The sequence below is a fragment of the Platichthys flesus genome, chromosome 5, assembly GCF_949316205.1.
Source record: "Platichthys flesus chromosome 5, fPlaFle2.1, whole genome shotgun sequence".
In the NCBI taxonomy this organism is placed as follows: domain Eukaryota; kingdom Metazoa; phylum Chordata; class Actinopteri; order Pleuronectiformes; family Pleuronectidae; genus Platichthys; species Platichthys flesus.
Genome location: NC_084949.1, coordinates 25,290,316 through 25,307,390, shown reverse-complemented (window position 1 = coordinate 25,307,390; position 17,075 = coordinate 25,290,316). Strand labels below are relative to the sequence as shown.

At 45.3% G+C, this 17,075-nt stretch overlaps 2 protein-coding genes across 2 annotated transcripts in view; one reads left to right on the top strand and one right to left on the bottom strand.

Moving 5' to 3' along the window:
- Window position 1: 1 nt before the first annotated feature.
- ncf4 (neutrophil cytosolic factor 4) overlaps window positions 2-17,075 on the bottom strand; it is a 23,060-nt gene continuing 5,986 nt past the window's right edge. Inside the window, exons 4-10 of the mRNA XM_062387436.1 lie at window positions 16,158-16,228; window positions 15,464-15,591; window positions 14,135-14,183; window positions 6,613-6,711; window positions 3,291-3,442; window positions 2,419-2,484; window positions 2-529 (exon numbers count right to left, since the gene is read on the bottom strand). Coding sequence (XP_062243420.1) covers window positions 322-529; window positions 2,419-2,484; window positions 3,291-3,442; window positions 6,613-6,711; window positions 14,135-14,183; window positions 15,464-15,591; window positions 16,158-16,228 — 773 coding nt within the window. The 3' untranslated portion in view covers window positions 2-321. The remainder of the gene's footprint in view (window positions 530-2,418; window positions 2,485-3,290; window positions 3,443-6,612; window positions 6,712-14,134; window positions 14,184-15,463; window positions 15,592-16,157; window positions 16,229-17,075) is intronic.
- Window positions 6,710-17,075, top strand: part of LOC133953509 (parvalbumin alpha-like) — a 26,729-nt gene continuing 16,363 nt past the window's right edge. The window contains exon 1 of the mRNA XM_062387437.1: window positions 6,710-6,851. The gene's annotated coding sequence lies outside the window, so the exon portion shown is untranslated. The remainder of the gene's footprint in view (window positions 6,852-17,075) is intronic.

Here is a 17,075-nt window from a genome sequence, read left to right as displayed (position 1 = left end):
CTGAATGTGACGAGCTTTTTATTAACAAGAGAAAAGTTTCAGTATAAGAGTAGCTTCAAGCTGAGTCAGAAAACCTCCGACCTGTTTGAAGTAATATTCATTTTTAACATATTCAATTTTCTGTACTCTGAGATATTTTCCTCAGGCTGAGCTGAGGTTGATTTTGAATCTACAACAAGTTGCTCAGCTTCTCCAGAGTGAGAACAAATCTAACGAAGATGCTTTTAAATAAGTAGAAATGTGAAATGAGTAGGACGTTAACTCTCAGTAAGTGTCAAACTGTTTCTCTGCCTCCGGGGAATGAACCTCAGCTCCTCTCTCTCACGCCTCGGTGTTGTAAACAGAGAGGTCAGAGGTCAAGGTCACATGCAGCTCCCATGGGAACTGATTGACAGGTCTCTTGTGATTGACCTGCTGAGCGCAGCTCTCCTTGATCATCAGCTGGACGTCCTCGTCGTCCAGGATGCGGATCAGGTCGCCCTCGGGGTCTCGGTAGTTCAGGGCGATGTCGTCCTCCTTGAAGACGTTTCTGAGGGAGACGCAGAGAAGAGACGTCAGAAAAGTTTAAAACCCAGTTTGAAAGTATGACATCACAGCTGAGATTTAAACCTGATCAATCAAACCAGGACTAAAGCTTTTCTCAGAGACACAGTCCACGCAGCAGCCATCAGGGGAGGAGTCTCAGCTGTCAATCACGATGTTTCATAATGTTTTATATCAACAAATAATGAATTAAAACTTTGTGGTTTGGTCAATGTCCCATCCACTAACATGGAGGAGGTGGTTATGAGCTATACAGCAGAAGCGACCAGAGGGCAACTGAGACGCCTTGGCTTCCCTTTCTGGGAGCTGTCAGGTCGTCCATCTTTAAATACAGTGACTGTTTGACATGGACATTAAAATAAAGTGATGCACCGGAGTTCCAGTGAAGTTACTGCTGCCACTGGAGCTCCTCGTCTTTCTATTACAGTTTTATGTCGGATCACAGTAAAAGTTAAAGTAAATCGTCCAGCACCACCTTCTCTAACGTGACTGGAACTTCCTGGAGGCCCAACATGATAAAGTATTAAATCTGATGAAGGACAAGCACAGGATTATTTAAAAACGTCCTGCCCCGAGCAATGAAAGGACACGGGAAGGACACAGAGATCTGAGTTAGTTCTGCATGATAAACTGTAAACGACTATATATGATCAGAAACAGAATCGCCATGTTAAAGTTTTTTAAATGTGATAATATATGGTGATGATGATAGGATAGAAAATAAGTAATAATCAAAAGATGACCTTTATCAATTAGGTTTTATTCTACAGTCCAGTTCAGCAGCATCTGTAGTTGCTTCTCTCTTTCCTCACTGATTCTTCTCCTCTTCCTCTTTCTTGTTTCACGAACACAACCATCCCTCTCCTCGTCTTCTCCTCCTCATCTTCCTCCCCTTCCCTTTATCAGCACCAAGCCATTTTAAAACTGAGGACCAGGGTCTCATCCATCCTGCTCCGGGGCACAACGCGCCCGAACGCAAGAAAAACAATAACGAGCAGATAAGCGGTGGAAATGAGCTGATTATGAACGGGGGGGACTAATCATCACAGTGCTCACCTATCTAAATTACCAGATAATGAGAGATCGAGGGAGCGGCGGAGCCAAAGAGAGAAAGACGGAGAGGAGCAGATACGACGGCGTAATGACCATGGGCATCCGGTGATGGCGGCACGGTGGGGAAGAGGGGGGGGGGGGGTTTGAGGGAAGTCGGAGGTCCCACAGGAACCAATTTGATGAGAGGCGATGATTGGCAAACGTTAATTTGCGATTTTGCACTGCACAACAGCCCCCGAGGGGGGGGGGGGGGGGGGGACTTAACGTCTACTCATCCGTGATCTATCTGGAATTTCACACTCAAAAACTACTCAGGCAGTGAAATACACAAAGGTCGCCCGAGATCATCGGAGCATCTCTCGCTCAGCTGTGAGAACACAAACGCTCAATTCATATCTTCAGCATCTTTTAAAAGGCCAAGTTGAAATGGGTATAAGGAGGTCAAAGGTCACCACGCAGCAATTAATCACTTTTTCATTGATGAGCGACAGAAGCAAGAAACTGAGGCTTTTCATTCCCATCGTGATGATGACAGTATAATGTCCTCTGCTGACCTCACTGCAGCCTGTCCTCCGCTACATCCTTGTTGGATCCCATTAGCACATCATTTAGAAGGTGTGAGGTTGGATCCCATCATTTCCCCCGAAAACAACTGAACAAGCGTCCAGAGGAATTATTAACACGTTGTTTCTCCTCATCACTGTTTCCCCACGTGAGTATAAATGTGATGAAGAGACACGAAACTCGATATTTGTCATTGCTTCGTATGAGTCGAAGGAAATAAGTGAAAGGAAGTGAAGCCTGTGCTGTGAGGGGACGCACCTCATGCGGGACAGCAGCTCCTTGTGTGACGGCTGGATGGTGAGGTCCTCCTGGACACACACGTCTCTGCACAAACACAAATACACAATCTTAAAGGTTCAGTTTTAAACACCGAGGGTTGGAAGTTTTTTTTCAAAGGCTCATGAAGTATTCAGCCCTACAGGTGGAATCACCAGAGATGTTACACAAAACAAAACGATCCATTGATCTGTTCCCAAGAGCTTAACTGAGAAAAGGTGTTTTATCAGGAGGTTCATTTTAGGGAAGTTAGTATTGATTTAGTCTTTTGACCATAATATGACATTTTCAGCTGCTGGGATGACTTTTGCTCGAGGTAAACTTTTATCTGTGAGTAAAAACCCTCAGATTTGAACAAAGTAAAACTGGTTTGTGCTAAGAGTAAAAAACTAAATACAGATTTCTACAGGTTACATTCTAAACCTTTTAGCATTGGGATGAAACTACAGCCGATCATATCCAGGCAATCTGTGGCTGGACTGATTGAGGTTAAACTTAATATTCAACACAATGAGTTCTGACTTCAAGTCCGGTGGCTGGAAATATGCCGATCTAAGCAATATTCCCCGAATCTAAGACTAAAGACCAACTCAGTGTGATGTCAGACATGTTCAATTTCAACACTACCAAACTTTATTTTGCAAAATTCTTTTTTTTTGTCTTCTTGTCTCACCCTTAAACCAAGTTTAGTGGAAACCAGCTCAGCAGTATTTTAGCTAAATCCTGCTGACAAATAAAGAAACGCCTGACAGGGGTGAAAACATACCCTGACACAAACACACACGCACACGCACACGCAGACGCACATGCACACACACACACACGCACACACACACACACACTCCTGAGCAGACCTGGTGGCGACTCCAGAGGGGGTGAGCAGGAAGCAGCGCAGGCAGCTGTAGGTGTGAGCTCCACCTTCACCTTCCGATTCACTCTCTGGGAGGGGCTTTATGATCTTCACGAAGGATTCTGGGAAAATGCCCGTCTGATTGTTCACTGTGCCCTGAAGAAAGGAAAAGAGAGAAGAGGAGATGGAGAGAGTGAACAGTAGAACGGATAGAACACTGACGACGAGACGAGTGGATGATTTGAAGCAGAGAAACATGAGGATGGAGCTTCGTCTGGAGAATCGTTTTCCTCGACTAATGAACCTATTATTCAGGACGTGCTGCTGCTGCTGTTCCAACTCTCAACCCCACCGCTCAGTGTTTAATACCCTCCAGGTGTCCATTCACCTCAAGTCTGCTCAGACACGTGCAGAGAACATCTCATGGAGCACATCTCCGGCAGTTTACTGTACAAGGAAGCTTCCACCTTATCAGGGTGAACGTGTGAGATATGAGGTCCGGTCCCATCGGTCCTGACACGTGGAATTCTCTGCAGGCTTCTTCTTCAAGCATTTCAATGATCTCATGCTGCAACTCAAAGCTCGTGAAGACTATTACACGGGTTACGATAAACCAGGATATTTGTAGAGGAGCTTCCTGGAGCACTTCACAGTTAAGGGACTTGGGCATTCTGCCAAAAGGAGTCAGAGTGTTTGGTTTAATATGAAGTTTAAGCGCTTTGAGGGTAGATAATAATAAATGCTATAAAAACTTAGTTAATCCACCATTTACTATGACCATGCCATGAAAACAAAGGTACTTTATTTGTTTAATAGGAGAGCATCGTAGAGACCACTGTATAGATAAGGGGAATGGCCATTTTTAAATATAAGTTAAAGGAGCTGTACACTAACTGAAATATATTTTCAAAATAAAAGCCAAGCGAACCATAGGAATATTCAGACTAATCGATACCTACCCAGTTCAGTCAAAAACGATATTAAAGATACCTATTATATGTTTTAATACATTTCATATAGGCTTCTTTCCTCTCCACTCAACAGTTATTCTTATTTCTGGAAGTTGGAAACATTTTGGTGATTTCTTGGTGATGTGGTTTTGGAATAACTTGACACCAGATGCAGATGAAGTCGGTTTCTCATCAGTAACTTTTTCAGCTTCTACTGCTCAGAGAGTTTTTCTAGTTCTCTCTCTTGAAACATCCTGAACCTGATGAGATCTCTCTCCTTTGGTGAGTTTAAAACATTTTACCTTGATGCACCAGTCTGCCCAGTTGGATTTGTCACGCTCTCCACCCACAGCCTCTTCGTCTACTGACTAAATCAAATGCAACTTTCCACGAGTCGTAAGTGTTGCATTAACCTCGCCCACCCTAAAATACTGAAAACCCCCACAAGGGTGGAGGCAAAGACGCCGAAAATGACCAACGAGTGTTTTGCAGTGTTGCATAAGAACAAACAGATTATCATTCTCCTCCGTGGTGATTTCTAGGATCTGTATTGAGAGAAGCCAGGAGCAGGATAAGTGCCTCCTCCTCCTCCACTCGCTCCCTCGCTCCCTCGCTCCCACCACAGCTTCCACCTCGTCTCTCTCTCTCTCTCTCTCTCTCTGTCTCCCACTCATCCACTCCCGGCTTCTCATCACTCCATCTCAACACCTCACACATTTTCATTAAACACGTTTCCTGACCTTCATCTTTGCGTACGATGTGACAGAGCAGGTTTTCCACGACAAATGTGTCCCTGCATCGCGTTTCCACGTTGGGCAGCTAATTAAAAATGTCCCACATCCCATTTTTGGACGGCAGCGTCTTCCACGTGAGACATGCAGTGTGGAATCAGGTCATTTTGTTCATTAAGTAATTGTTCCTGCGCAGGAAAGTGGAGCAGGGCACCTCCGCCACACCAGTGACTGCTCTGGTCTGTTGCTATGTGGAGATGACACAAATTCTTATCTCTCTTTCAAAGTGTCATTAAAATGTAATATGCAAGAGCCGGGCTGCAGGAAATTAACCACCAGAGCCTCACTGGGGCTGTGGTGGGATCATGTGTTCGAGTTCATCCCTCAGACACCAAATAGAGTTGAGGTCAAGTCTCTGTTCAGGCCGGTCGAGTACCTCTACTTCAAACTAGAAGGAATCCTTCTCTTATGACCCAACAAGTACAAATAAAGGAGCAGATATCATCCAAAAAGTCGTTTACAACTAAATTAATGGGTAAACGCAGGTTTTTTCAAATGCTTGTAAACACACCATTCAAATGGACGTTCGACTTCATTCCCAATAGAAGGACTTTGCCCTTTATTCTTCTTCTCTCTCCCCTGTAAGTCATGTTCGATGTCCAGAAACAACAGAAACTGAGTTGTCTCACGTCAAGTTTTGCACGATACAAAGAAAAGGTTTCGCTGTTGTGCATTAATCCAAAGAGGAAAAAAACAACATGTACACATTCAGGTCATTATCGAGTTCCCCTGGTCGTCATGTTTGCATCACCGCCAATGGGAGCTGGAGTTATTTGACCTCAGAGTAAATGCTGATTGGGTTTTATTCTCATTGGAGACAAGATCCAGATGTTGTTGTTTTTGTGGACCAATGGAAAAGGGTCTTTACACAAACAAAGAACCATTCACACTCACATCTACGTTCCAATTAGAGTCTCCAATTAACCCAACCTGCAGGTCTTTGGACTGGGGGGGGGGGGAGCTGGAGAGAAAACCCACAGGAGAATAGAACTCCACACAGAAGGGGCCGAACCAGGACTCGAACCCAGAGCCCGATGAGGGGGACCATGCAAACCGCTGCACAACGTCTCGGTTCATACACAAAAGTGTGAACACATCTTTATCTGCAAACATCTTCCAGTTGTGTGTTCACTACATGCTGTGACACATTCAGTTCTGAGCTGCAGCTTCTTGCAGACGAGGGAGACGACAAGATCACAGCCACACGAATGCAGAATCAAAGTTTGCTTTTCATTTTGTTCCTTCCATCTCATCCCCTCGTCTTTCTCCCTCTCCCATTTCCCCCCCTCTCTTCATCCCTAACATTTTCTCCATTCCTTGTCTTTGCCTCCGTCGCTTTCCTCTTTCCTCCTCCACTCTTTCATCTCTTTCCTTCCCTCCACCATCCTGAACAAGATTCCTCCCTCTCTTTCCATTTTTACTCTCGTGCCTCCTCTCCCCCGCCACCTCTTCAATATCTCTCCCATCCCTCCCTCTCCCTCTCCATCCATCTTTCACCGAGATCCACTCTCCCACTCTTTCTCTCCTCCCTCCCTCCCTCCCTCCCTCCCTCTCCCACTCTCGCTCCCTCTCTCTCCGTTCTTACCTCCAGCCAGTCGGCGTTGACTCGTCGCAGCAGGAAGATCACCTCTCCCCTCTTCAGGTTCAACTCCGACTTGTCGTTGCCGCGAAAGTCAAACATCGCCTGGAAGACAGACAAACACACACACACACACACACACAGACACACAAACAAGCATAAAAGTCAGTGAGAGGAGAGAGAGAAGAGAGCAGAGCGACGGACACACTCAACCCAGAGAGAGAAGAGACGGTGAGAGCAGACAGGTAAGACTTTACACACTTACTTTACTGGTGGAGAATAACGTGATGAACAGTAAGTGAAGAACGTGTGTGTGTTTGTGTGTGTGTGTGTGTGTGTGTTTGTGTGTGAGAGAGAGCGAGAAAGTAAGAAGTGGGGAAAGAAGGGATCTGTGTGTTCATATATTACACTATTTTATATTATTGTTGTATCCAGGTGTGTGATGAATCATGTGTGTGAGGTGGAGCTGCAACTATTGATGACTTTCATAATCTGAGGATTGATTTGAGATATTTTGAAACTTCTGAAAAAGTGACAAGTGACAAAGTCCGAGGTCCAGTTCTTCGTTTTCCCAATTCCTTTCACGTGACAGTGAGAAAAGGAAAACGATTCCTGACATGTGTGTGAAGCTGAAACCTGTGAAGGTTTCTCATTGGTTGATTGATTGATGATTTAAACATCTGCAAATATGAACTGCGTCTTTAGTTTCTGTGTGTAAATACATGTGTACAACTGGCAGTACGATGAATGTGGTACTATGTGTGTGTACATCTAAGAGTGTGTGTGTTTGTGAGGCAGGGGGAGAGAAGGGGAGGGAGAGAGAGAGAGAGAGAGAGAGAGAGAGAGAGAGAGAGAGAGGGGGAGAGGGTACAAAAGTATGAGCCATTTTCTGAAGTGATGAAGAGGAGATGCCCTCCTCCAAAGCAAATGTGTGTGTGGGTGTGTGTGTGTGTATGTGTGAGATGCTCAACAGTCCTGGTTATCATTAGTGAGTCTGGAATAAAAAAAAGATTTTAAATTAGCATTCATGTCAATAGGGTCGTTATCGATGCAGTAAACCAAATCGTGTTCTCCTGCAGAAACAGAAAAGTGGGAGCGCTCACAAGAGACGGTAAAAATTGGAAGAGCGTTGGAGCTGTGGAGAGGAAACGGGAGCCCAAAAAAAGAGAACAGAACGAGGAGCGGTTAAAGCAGTGGGAGGGAGGTGAAGATGAGGGGGAGGAGGAGGAGGAGAGAAGGAAAGTAAAAGTTGAGCAGAGGTGCAGAGAGAGTCTGTGGGATACAGAAATCCTCCCAGGACAGAGAGTGAGTGAGGGAGTGAGAAGGAACCTCTGCTTTCCTCTGTAAGAAGAGTTAAACTAAAGCATCACTCAATTTAAAATAGAGATTATAATGCTGGTGACCCCCTGATTTTTGTCTGCAGCGCCACCATGAGGTTGATTTTAGTCTGCACGTACCTCCACTAAGGCCCAACAGCCAACTTGACTTCAACCAAGCTGCACATGAACATGTTCTAAATTAGGAATTACACATTTAACAAGCATGTTCAAGCACGGACGTGTCTGTAGGTGAAAGACGGACTGCATGAACAAGTGTGTGTGTGTGTGTGTTTGAGTGAATGTGTGTGTGGGTGTTTGTGGGTGTGTGTGTGTGTGTGTGCGTGTGTGAAGAAGAAAATGAGACAGAGGCAAGTGGCAGATTAATGAAGCTGGGGAGTGAGGGAGTCGGCTGGATTAACAATCCACTGAGATTACCCTGACCCCGACGACACACACACACACACACGCACACGCACACGCACGCACACACACACACACACAGGGTTTGAATTCATGGCTGCTATTGTTAATGCATCCTTGCAGAAGATGTTTTATAATCACGCTGACTTGCCGCTGGCTGTAATTTATAGATGATGTGAAAATGTGTTACCGGGGCGATAAGATACTATCTCCCAACAAAAACACCAAATATGAAGTGACAGAGCAATCCCTCCTTTCTCTTAACCTCCCTCCATCGCTCCCCCCATCGCTCCCTCTCTCGCTCCATCTCCTCACCATCATCATCCTACCTCCTTAAATCCCGTCCTTGTCTTTTTAAATTTGTCTCTGAAGCATCTGTTTCTATTTTTACAATTTACTGTTTTTTTTTTTAACACTTCAGCCTGTTAATAAAACCATAAACTGAATTTGTTATTTAAAAAGCAGCATAAAAAGCAATCACTTCATTTAATCCAATTTCTCTCAGCCTCTGCTCTCGAAAAAGGTGAAAAGCTGATAAACAGACAAAAACCCTTTTTAAAACCAGGATGAGCCATTTTGTGTGTCGAGCTGTTTTCACACATGGAGTCACGATCGGACATTTTCCCCAGTTTCCCTTTCACGTATGAAGAAGCAGCTGGAGATTTCCCGGGTCAGACTCTTCATCAACACCTGCATCAGCCCTCATCACCACAGATCTCGTATCTCAGAATCCTTCCACGTCTTTATCAGCTCTTGTTCATCCGGAGATATTTGTTTTCTTCCACTTTCAAGTCAACGATCACCGATAGTCAACGATCTGGACATTTGACTTTGGATCTGGCAGGAAAGTGTCCAGAACAGCTGACTCTGACATTTACGTTACCACATATAGCCTCTCTGGAAAAGTTCAGTTAAGTATCCAGACTTCATAACTCAAGATACCAGATACACAGCAACATCACCACGACCCTATGAACCAAAGACCAAGAGGCTTGATTCTACGATTCACTATTTTCTACACGCAGCAGTAGGAATAGACCAGAATGCACTGCAGCCTCAGATAGCTTCTTCCTTTTGGCAGCAGTGAATCCAGTGATGTGTGTTGATGAGCCCTGGGTGCCCGATGAGGAGCAGGTCTCTAAATGTAGCCGTCCAACCCCTGGGTTCACGCAGCCACAGGAGCAATCATCTGGTACAATTAGACTCCTGCCGACCCCGCCTTAATGAGCTTGTTAAACCTGCAGCTCATTAGTCAACAGGGAGGAGGAGATGAGAGGTGAGGGGTTTCTCTCTCTCTCTCTCTCTCTCTCTCTCTCTCTCTCTCTCTCGATAGAGGTGTCATATTCATATTTTAAGTAGCTGGCCCAGTTCCTCTGAAGCCCGGAGAGCAGGATCACAATCCACAGATGGATCTGAGAATGAGCTGCAGAGGTTGTGAACCTCGGTGTGGGTCACTCCTGCTTCTCAGCCAACACGCTGCACAACAACAGGATGGATTTGGGCTTTGGCAAAACAAATTTCTAATTAAAACTTTCCCCGAGTATTTGTAGCTCACCATTATTTACTGTACTTTGCATTTGATAAAGATTCCGGCCGCCTGACAGTGTCAAAAATTAACTCTCATTCTGAAAATAACTGGCTGTCAAGTCGCTGGATGCTCCACTTTTTTTTATAGAGCTAAATGTGTCCGTCTCCTGCTCGGTGATTGACAGGTGGCAGTGGGTTTAATGGGTTCAGCTGGAAACACCTGCTGCTGCTGCTGGAAACTCTGAACCATGTGATGAGCTGCGACTCTGAGAGAAAGAAGCTACACAACAGCGTACAGGTGCAGAGTTGGGTGATTTGTATTTGTGTATTTCACTGTGACTCTGCTTTTACGTTAAAGTTCTACAGAGTGAATCTCGTACACTCATGAAACCTGCTGACGAATCAGCTTCATTGATTTAAACGTACGATATGTAAATTTGGCCAGTAGGTGTCTCACAACCGTCATCATAGCAAAATACATTTGACATTTTTGTCTTCAACACTTAAGCTTCTATGTATGCCCCGATTTGAAGTTATAGTAATATAACAATGTAACTTCGGCCACTAGGGGGCTCTCAATCAAAACAATAACGATATGTCTAGCTTGCTGTTATGCAGCAAACGAAAATGATGAATCACGATCCATTAGAAGTGACCAATACAAACAGTAGAAGGTGAAAACAGCCGATTGGCTAACTGGAATTAAAAGGCGACATTTCTCTGGGTCTGATCATTGTTGGAAACATTTTCATTAATGTAAGTATACACAATATCTTTACATTTTTAAATTCAATGATTAAGCTCTAATCTTAAACATATCCACGGACATAAACTGTTAATAATCAGTGCCATGACTCACCTCCCGTATTAACTTTTCTTTATCTGTGGTTATTTCACCTCAATGAACCTTCTGCTGCATAATGTCACCTCTTTACACACGTTCAGGTGGACAATTGGATTCTGAGGTCGTTTCTCTTCCCATTGAGAAGGACGGATGCTACTTTACCTTCATTTAATCTTCTTTTCTTTATCTTGAAAAGGTCTTTATCTAAAATAGGATCTAAACTCTACTTTAATGGCTCTCGCTACAAAAGAGAAGGAGCTGAGTCTCAGTCGACTTCCACCCTTCTGCATTTTAATTTGGACTCTTCTCTCTTCTTCAAGCTGGTTCTGTGAGAGATGAGTTCATCCCCCCGTCCCAACGCGACACCTGGACTTTGTTGTTTGGCCTGGCTCAAGTTAAACCCTTTGAAAACAAGTTCATACAGAGAATTTATGCCAGTAAACGTCATATATTGATGATCAGAACTGAAAAACAACACCAATAAATAAATCTAAGAATACACATAACAAGTATTTCCTTCAAACTGCTTGAAGCTTAAGACTTTCATAATGTACACGTCAACATATTACTTGCAGTATGAATTATCACCCAATTGCTGAGATCTGACTTCGGTCTGGGTAACTCGACAACAACGTTATTATTCTTCTATGCTCCAAAAACAGGACTTGCCAGTGGCAGTCCAGTGGCCCGGCTGTTTAGGAGAAGAAGAAGAAGAAGTGATTTCTTGGAAAAGTGCAGTTTTATCTGGTGAAACCAAAGTTCTTTAAAGACATATGGGATCAGTGCATAGATTCAGGCACACGCGGAATGCTTGACCTGGAATCTTCTTCTGTTTCAGAGGCGTTTCTGATGCTAGTATCGTTATCACAGTGTTTCCCATTAACCATATATAGACTGTAGTGGTCTACCATAATCAAATGTCATGCCACAGTCTCATAAGGAACCAAAACACCTCTTAAAATACCATAAGACATCTCTAACTGGCTGTTGCGCCACCACATGCTTGTGCTGTGGTCCATAACGTTGTTACTGTCCCTGCAGACAGTCAGACCTGCAGCTGTGATATCCAATGCAGTTCTCTCTCTCTTCAGTCTTGGGACCTGTCACTCTGAATCTGATATGCGTGAGAGTTCTCCGTGCATGTGCACATTCAGCCCACGCTACCGCCATAGATTGAATTCATTCCTGAAGAAGCTCCGGTATCTGAGCATCTCCGGGTTGTTCCTGCCTCTTTGTCTTTCCTGCCCCACTTTACAAATCAGACAAACTACCCCTCAGGCGTGTGCATCGTTGAAAGCTTCTGTTAACCAACAGCACCCTCTCCCATTGACCTTGTTGGAAACTGATAGCGCCAAAGTCAACAATTACTCATCGCAGGCTGCGGGGTTGAGCCTGAGCTGATACTAAGTGGAGTGGAATGAAGTGTTGCACAGAGTAAACACCACCAGCTCGTCTGTGGCAAACACCGGAGCCCTCCTCCGATCCATCAGGCTCAGGCCGGCCACTGATCAGCGGGTGGACGGAGCTTTACAGCCACTTCCCTGCACAGCGGGTCACACACACACACACACACACACACACACACATACACACAAACACACACAAACACAAACACACAAGCACTCGTTTTTCCCTCTAAGAAGGAGAGAGGGACCTAAAATAAATGTTGAGTAGGCTGGTAGGTCTGGTAGAGGAGAGCGCAGCGATGTTTTACATCTGTGTGGGAGGGGGGGGGGGGGGGGGCAGAGGGAAAGGACGCAGTGAAATGGAGTTGCTGCTACGAGTTTGGCAAAAAGACCAGTGAAGTGTGCAGTGAGGGATTCAGTGTGTTTGTGTGCAGCCAACTGCAGGTTTGTGGAGAGAGCAAGGTTAGGAGAAGTTTTGTAAAGGGGCTAAAGCATACAGGAGCTTCAGAAACACACAGTCACGCACACACACAGACACACAAACACACACCACCTGCAGATAGCAACTCATATTACAGCTTGTTCTGGCTTTAAACACAACCAACGCTAAAACTAGACAAATGTGCCTCACACACAAACATTTGAATTCCTGTCAATTGCATAACCAATTATTTTACTAATATCAACCATTCACTCATAGAAATCCACTTGATTTAACTGCTTTAAAAAAATGGAATACTTCAAATAAGATTCTATTGCATCAGTTAAAGGTTGAAATACTCTGCATACAAGTACTGCTGCACTGGCAGGTTTATTTCACTTGTGTAAACGATACGACACAAGCACATGTTTGAGGCCGGTGTCATTAGTGTGCAGAAACTCTACCTGTCCGTTCAGAGCCGGGATGATTGACACACAGTGCACATAACGACATGGAGCTTTTAAATCTTTCAGGAAGCATCCGCCCCTTTTTAAAACCAAAGTTAAAATGAACTGTGCAACAAAGAAACATCAAAATGGAACGTAAACACTCAACACATCAAACTGCAGAATCCAATGAAACAGTGGCATCAACATCATTACTCCCACACACACACACACATTATTACACACACTGTAAGTGTAACTGTAATGATTTGGTTTTAAAAATAGGCCTTTGTGGAGTGTGTGCATGCTCTTGTTGTTCTATCTCTGTGAGGACCCCTGTGAGTCGCAGGCCTGGGGGCGGGGGGGGGACATTGTGTCAACAAGAGTACAAACCATCGCACTAAGAATAATAAGGCTTCTTTAACTTTAACTTTCAGGTCATTAAAACTTTGACCCCTCGACCTCACTCAGCTCCTGAAACACAACGGCTACACACTGACGCACAACTTTCTGCAACGCCTGCAGGATATAAACTGTCCCCCCCCCCCCCCCCCCCCCCCTATATAATGACGTTCGAGTGCAGAGTGTGAACAGAATAAAAATGAGAGGATGTGAAGAAGAGGCGCAGGAGGAGGAGGAGGAGGAAGAGGAGGAGGAGGAGGAGAGATGGATGAGAGATGGTCACAACCTTGAAAAGAGAAAGAGGGAGGGGAGAGGAAAAAGGAAAGAAAAGGAAACTTTAAGGTCGTTTGAAAAAAAAGGGGGATGAAGGGGGAGAGAAGGTAAAGCGAGGGGGGGAGGGGGGGGGCTAATAAGAAAGGAGAGAAGGATGCAGGAATTAAAAGAGGAAGTGAAGCGAGGCCGGACAACTTCTGATGAGGTCAACGGAGTCACAGGAAAGAAGGAGGAGAAGAAGTTCGGCACAACACGTTTTAACTCCGTCCTTATTGATTTGTCACATCAGGCGATAGAAAGTAACGCAGTGATTTGGACGTGTGTGTGTGTGTGTGTGTGTGTGTGTGTGTGTGTGTGTGATGTGGTGCATTGTGCGTGGATGTTAGACTGAGGAGTTGTTGCTCTGTGGGTGGCCATGGAGCGCGTTACCAAAGCAACAACAACAAGAAAGAGCGATGAAGCTGAGATACCTCGGCCCTCGGCGAGGAGAAGAGCTCCATCTTCGGTTTCACTGTTTTTCTACAAGAAGAACCAGAGAAGACACGAGTCAGTGACATGTGAACGTGGTCTGCAGGGGTAACTAATAAAGGAGTGCATTATCTCTTAAATAATAATCATTATAATAATAACAAACTCGATCTGAAGAGCACATTTCATAGAGGAAATGCAGCTCAAAGACAAGAAAGACACAAACACATTGATGTAAGAGAACAGATTTTAGTAACTTAAGAAGTTCTTAACCGAACACTCTCCTGCTGTGTTCCTCACGTGTGAGAGACAAACTGATCACAGTGCAAACGGATGTGTTGTGATACAGTTGTGTGTTTTGTATGCACACCATCGCCATCCATCACAACCATCTCCCGGCGACTCTGATATTAAAAAGGTTGCAGTGATTCAATAATTCATCATTAAAAAAGAGAAACTCAATAATCGCCTCCTTCGCTAATTAGAAGGAGAGAAAACAGGTGAGGCGGTGGACTGGTGGCAGAATAATTGGACTATAGGCAGAAAGTTATGGACATCTGACTGGAAGGTTGCTGGTTCGATTCCTCGCGGTGACAATACAACATACCTGCGAGGACAACACCCAGATCTGTTCCAAAGTCCAAAGAGCACTTTCCCTAACCCCACTGTCTAAGTGCCCCTGAGCAAGGCACCTTTCCTCCCCCAACATCTACTCCCCGGGCGCTGTGCATGGCTGCCCACTGCTCTGTGTGTCCTGTGACAAAACACAGGTGGTTTCCAGGGCGAGGAGGGAATCGAACGTGGTGCAACACAGAGAAAAGAGGAACCATCTTAGTTCCTCGTGTTGTCCGTCTAAACGAAGGCAGGTCAGGTGTACGAGCAGAGGAAGTAACCAGAGTGTGGCTTTGCATCATTTCCTGTTGAGCGAGTCCCCCCTTCACCACATCGCCTGTAACCTGACCACAGGGCCATGAGCCAATCAGAAGGCAGGAACGGTCGTCATAAAAGAGGAAGTAGAGAATAGCAAAAGGCCAAATGGAGCACAGTTCTAAATTCATGTATCATTCCTCTGTTGCTTCCTCGTGATTTAAACTCTTTTATGATGTGACGTGTGAGGAGGAGACAGTCGAGTCTCTTTGTCAGATATGAATATTAGAAAGAACCAGGGGTCTCACAGGGACGCCCAAGGGTTTCACTAAAGATCCACGAGGATCTGGTGGTTTTAACCTCTAAACAGATCAGGAGTGATTTGATGATTGGTTCTAAGGGAGTTCATCACGACCCGGTTTCATCTTGTCAGCAGGGTGTTCTGTGTGGGGGGGGGGGCTTACATTCTGCGGGTGGGTGGACGCAGGCGTCTCAGGGCCTGAGGCAGATGTTTGCTGTCCTGGTCCGTCTGGTAGAAAAACATCCGGAGAGCGTCCGACAGCAGGAACCATGTCGGCAGACCCAGCAGCCCCTGGGACAAGAGGAGAGGGGGGGGGGGGGGGGGGGATGAAAAGGACGATTAGATGAAGGATTAGGATGAAGGGAAGGAGTGTGAGAAAAAGGTGGAGATGAAGTAGAGATGGAGAAAGAGCGTGGAAGGAGTGGATGAGAAGAGAGGGAGAGAAAGACACGACGCAAGAGTGATTTACAAGTGCAAGGAGAGAGAAGGCGAGGGAGCGTGGCAAAGTAGAAACCACGTAGGTTGAGGGGAGAAGAAGTGAGTGAGTGAGAGAGAGAGAGAGAGAGAGAGAGAGAGAGAGCCTGATTTGTGTTTTTAACGCTGCAACATGTCAAAAGTCGCACAACTCCAGTCAGTCAGCCGCGCTGTGGGCACAGGGGCAGAGCAAAGAGGAGCAGCTACGCCTCCGCGTTGAGCTGCAGCTGCAGAACCGCGGCTGAAACATCCGAGTCAGCGCTCATCCACCTACGGCAGCGTTCAGCCCACCGAGTCGTAGGCCACCGCGCCGCTCGCTGCAGAGGAGGCCGGCTCCTCCTTCCTCTCTGCGCTACATGAACACTCGCAGGAGGAGTCAATACCTTCATGTACGTGTTGAGCTCCGGGATTCTGCTCTCTGCGATCTCCTGCTTCACGCCCATGAAGACTTTACCTGAACAGAAGGATGTAAAGAGAGAATTTAAAAAACACACGAGTCACAATCAAGGCTGAGATCACACACCTCACATGAACAGATGTTTTTTTAGTGTCGAGGTTCAGTGGAAGAACGAGAAACGCCCGGGGGGGGGGGGGGGGGGGGGGAGCACATGGCTGCACATACAGTACATGTACATTCCTCAAGTTGATTGACAGGTTCAAGCTCAGCAATGTGGCAACAAAGACAGTGAGAACACTGAAAACCTTAAAACTCCACAGGTCACCTTCAAATCCAAATTCAAAGATTGTTGCTTGTCCAAAGTTACTGTTTTTTATTTATTCAGCTTTTGTCATTTTCCAGAGTTTAAAACCTTTTCAGTCTGGGTTCTAGTTTGTAAAGTGAAATCTGTCAAAACCCAGTTCAGTCTTTCCGACCGATGTAATTTTAAAAATTTACACCATGAACTGTAACAAGATGGAGGACAGTAGTGAAGCCTTGATCGCCCCCTGGTGGCTGGCTGCAGCGTAGGTCATACATCCCACTTCCTCCATGTTAGTGGATGGGACATGGACCAAACTAAAACTCAAAAATGGTTTCTGTGTGTGTTCTTATCCCACTGGTGTTTGTTCAAGAGCTTACTTGGTTTTTATGTCACGATTGACAGATGAGACTGACTCGCGATGTTATCAGCTGCAAAGTGCACAAGATGATCATTTCTGTATAAGGGCGAGGAAGAGGAGGATGTGTCTCTATGTGAAACTATATTTTGGCTGATGAGTCGTAAAGACTTGTGTATTTTTTATCAGACTTCCATGAAAGCTTAGTATGTTTCTTGTACTAATCTGGCATTAGTTCCCTGGTG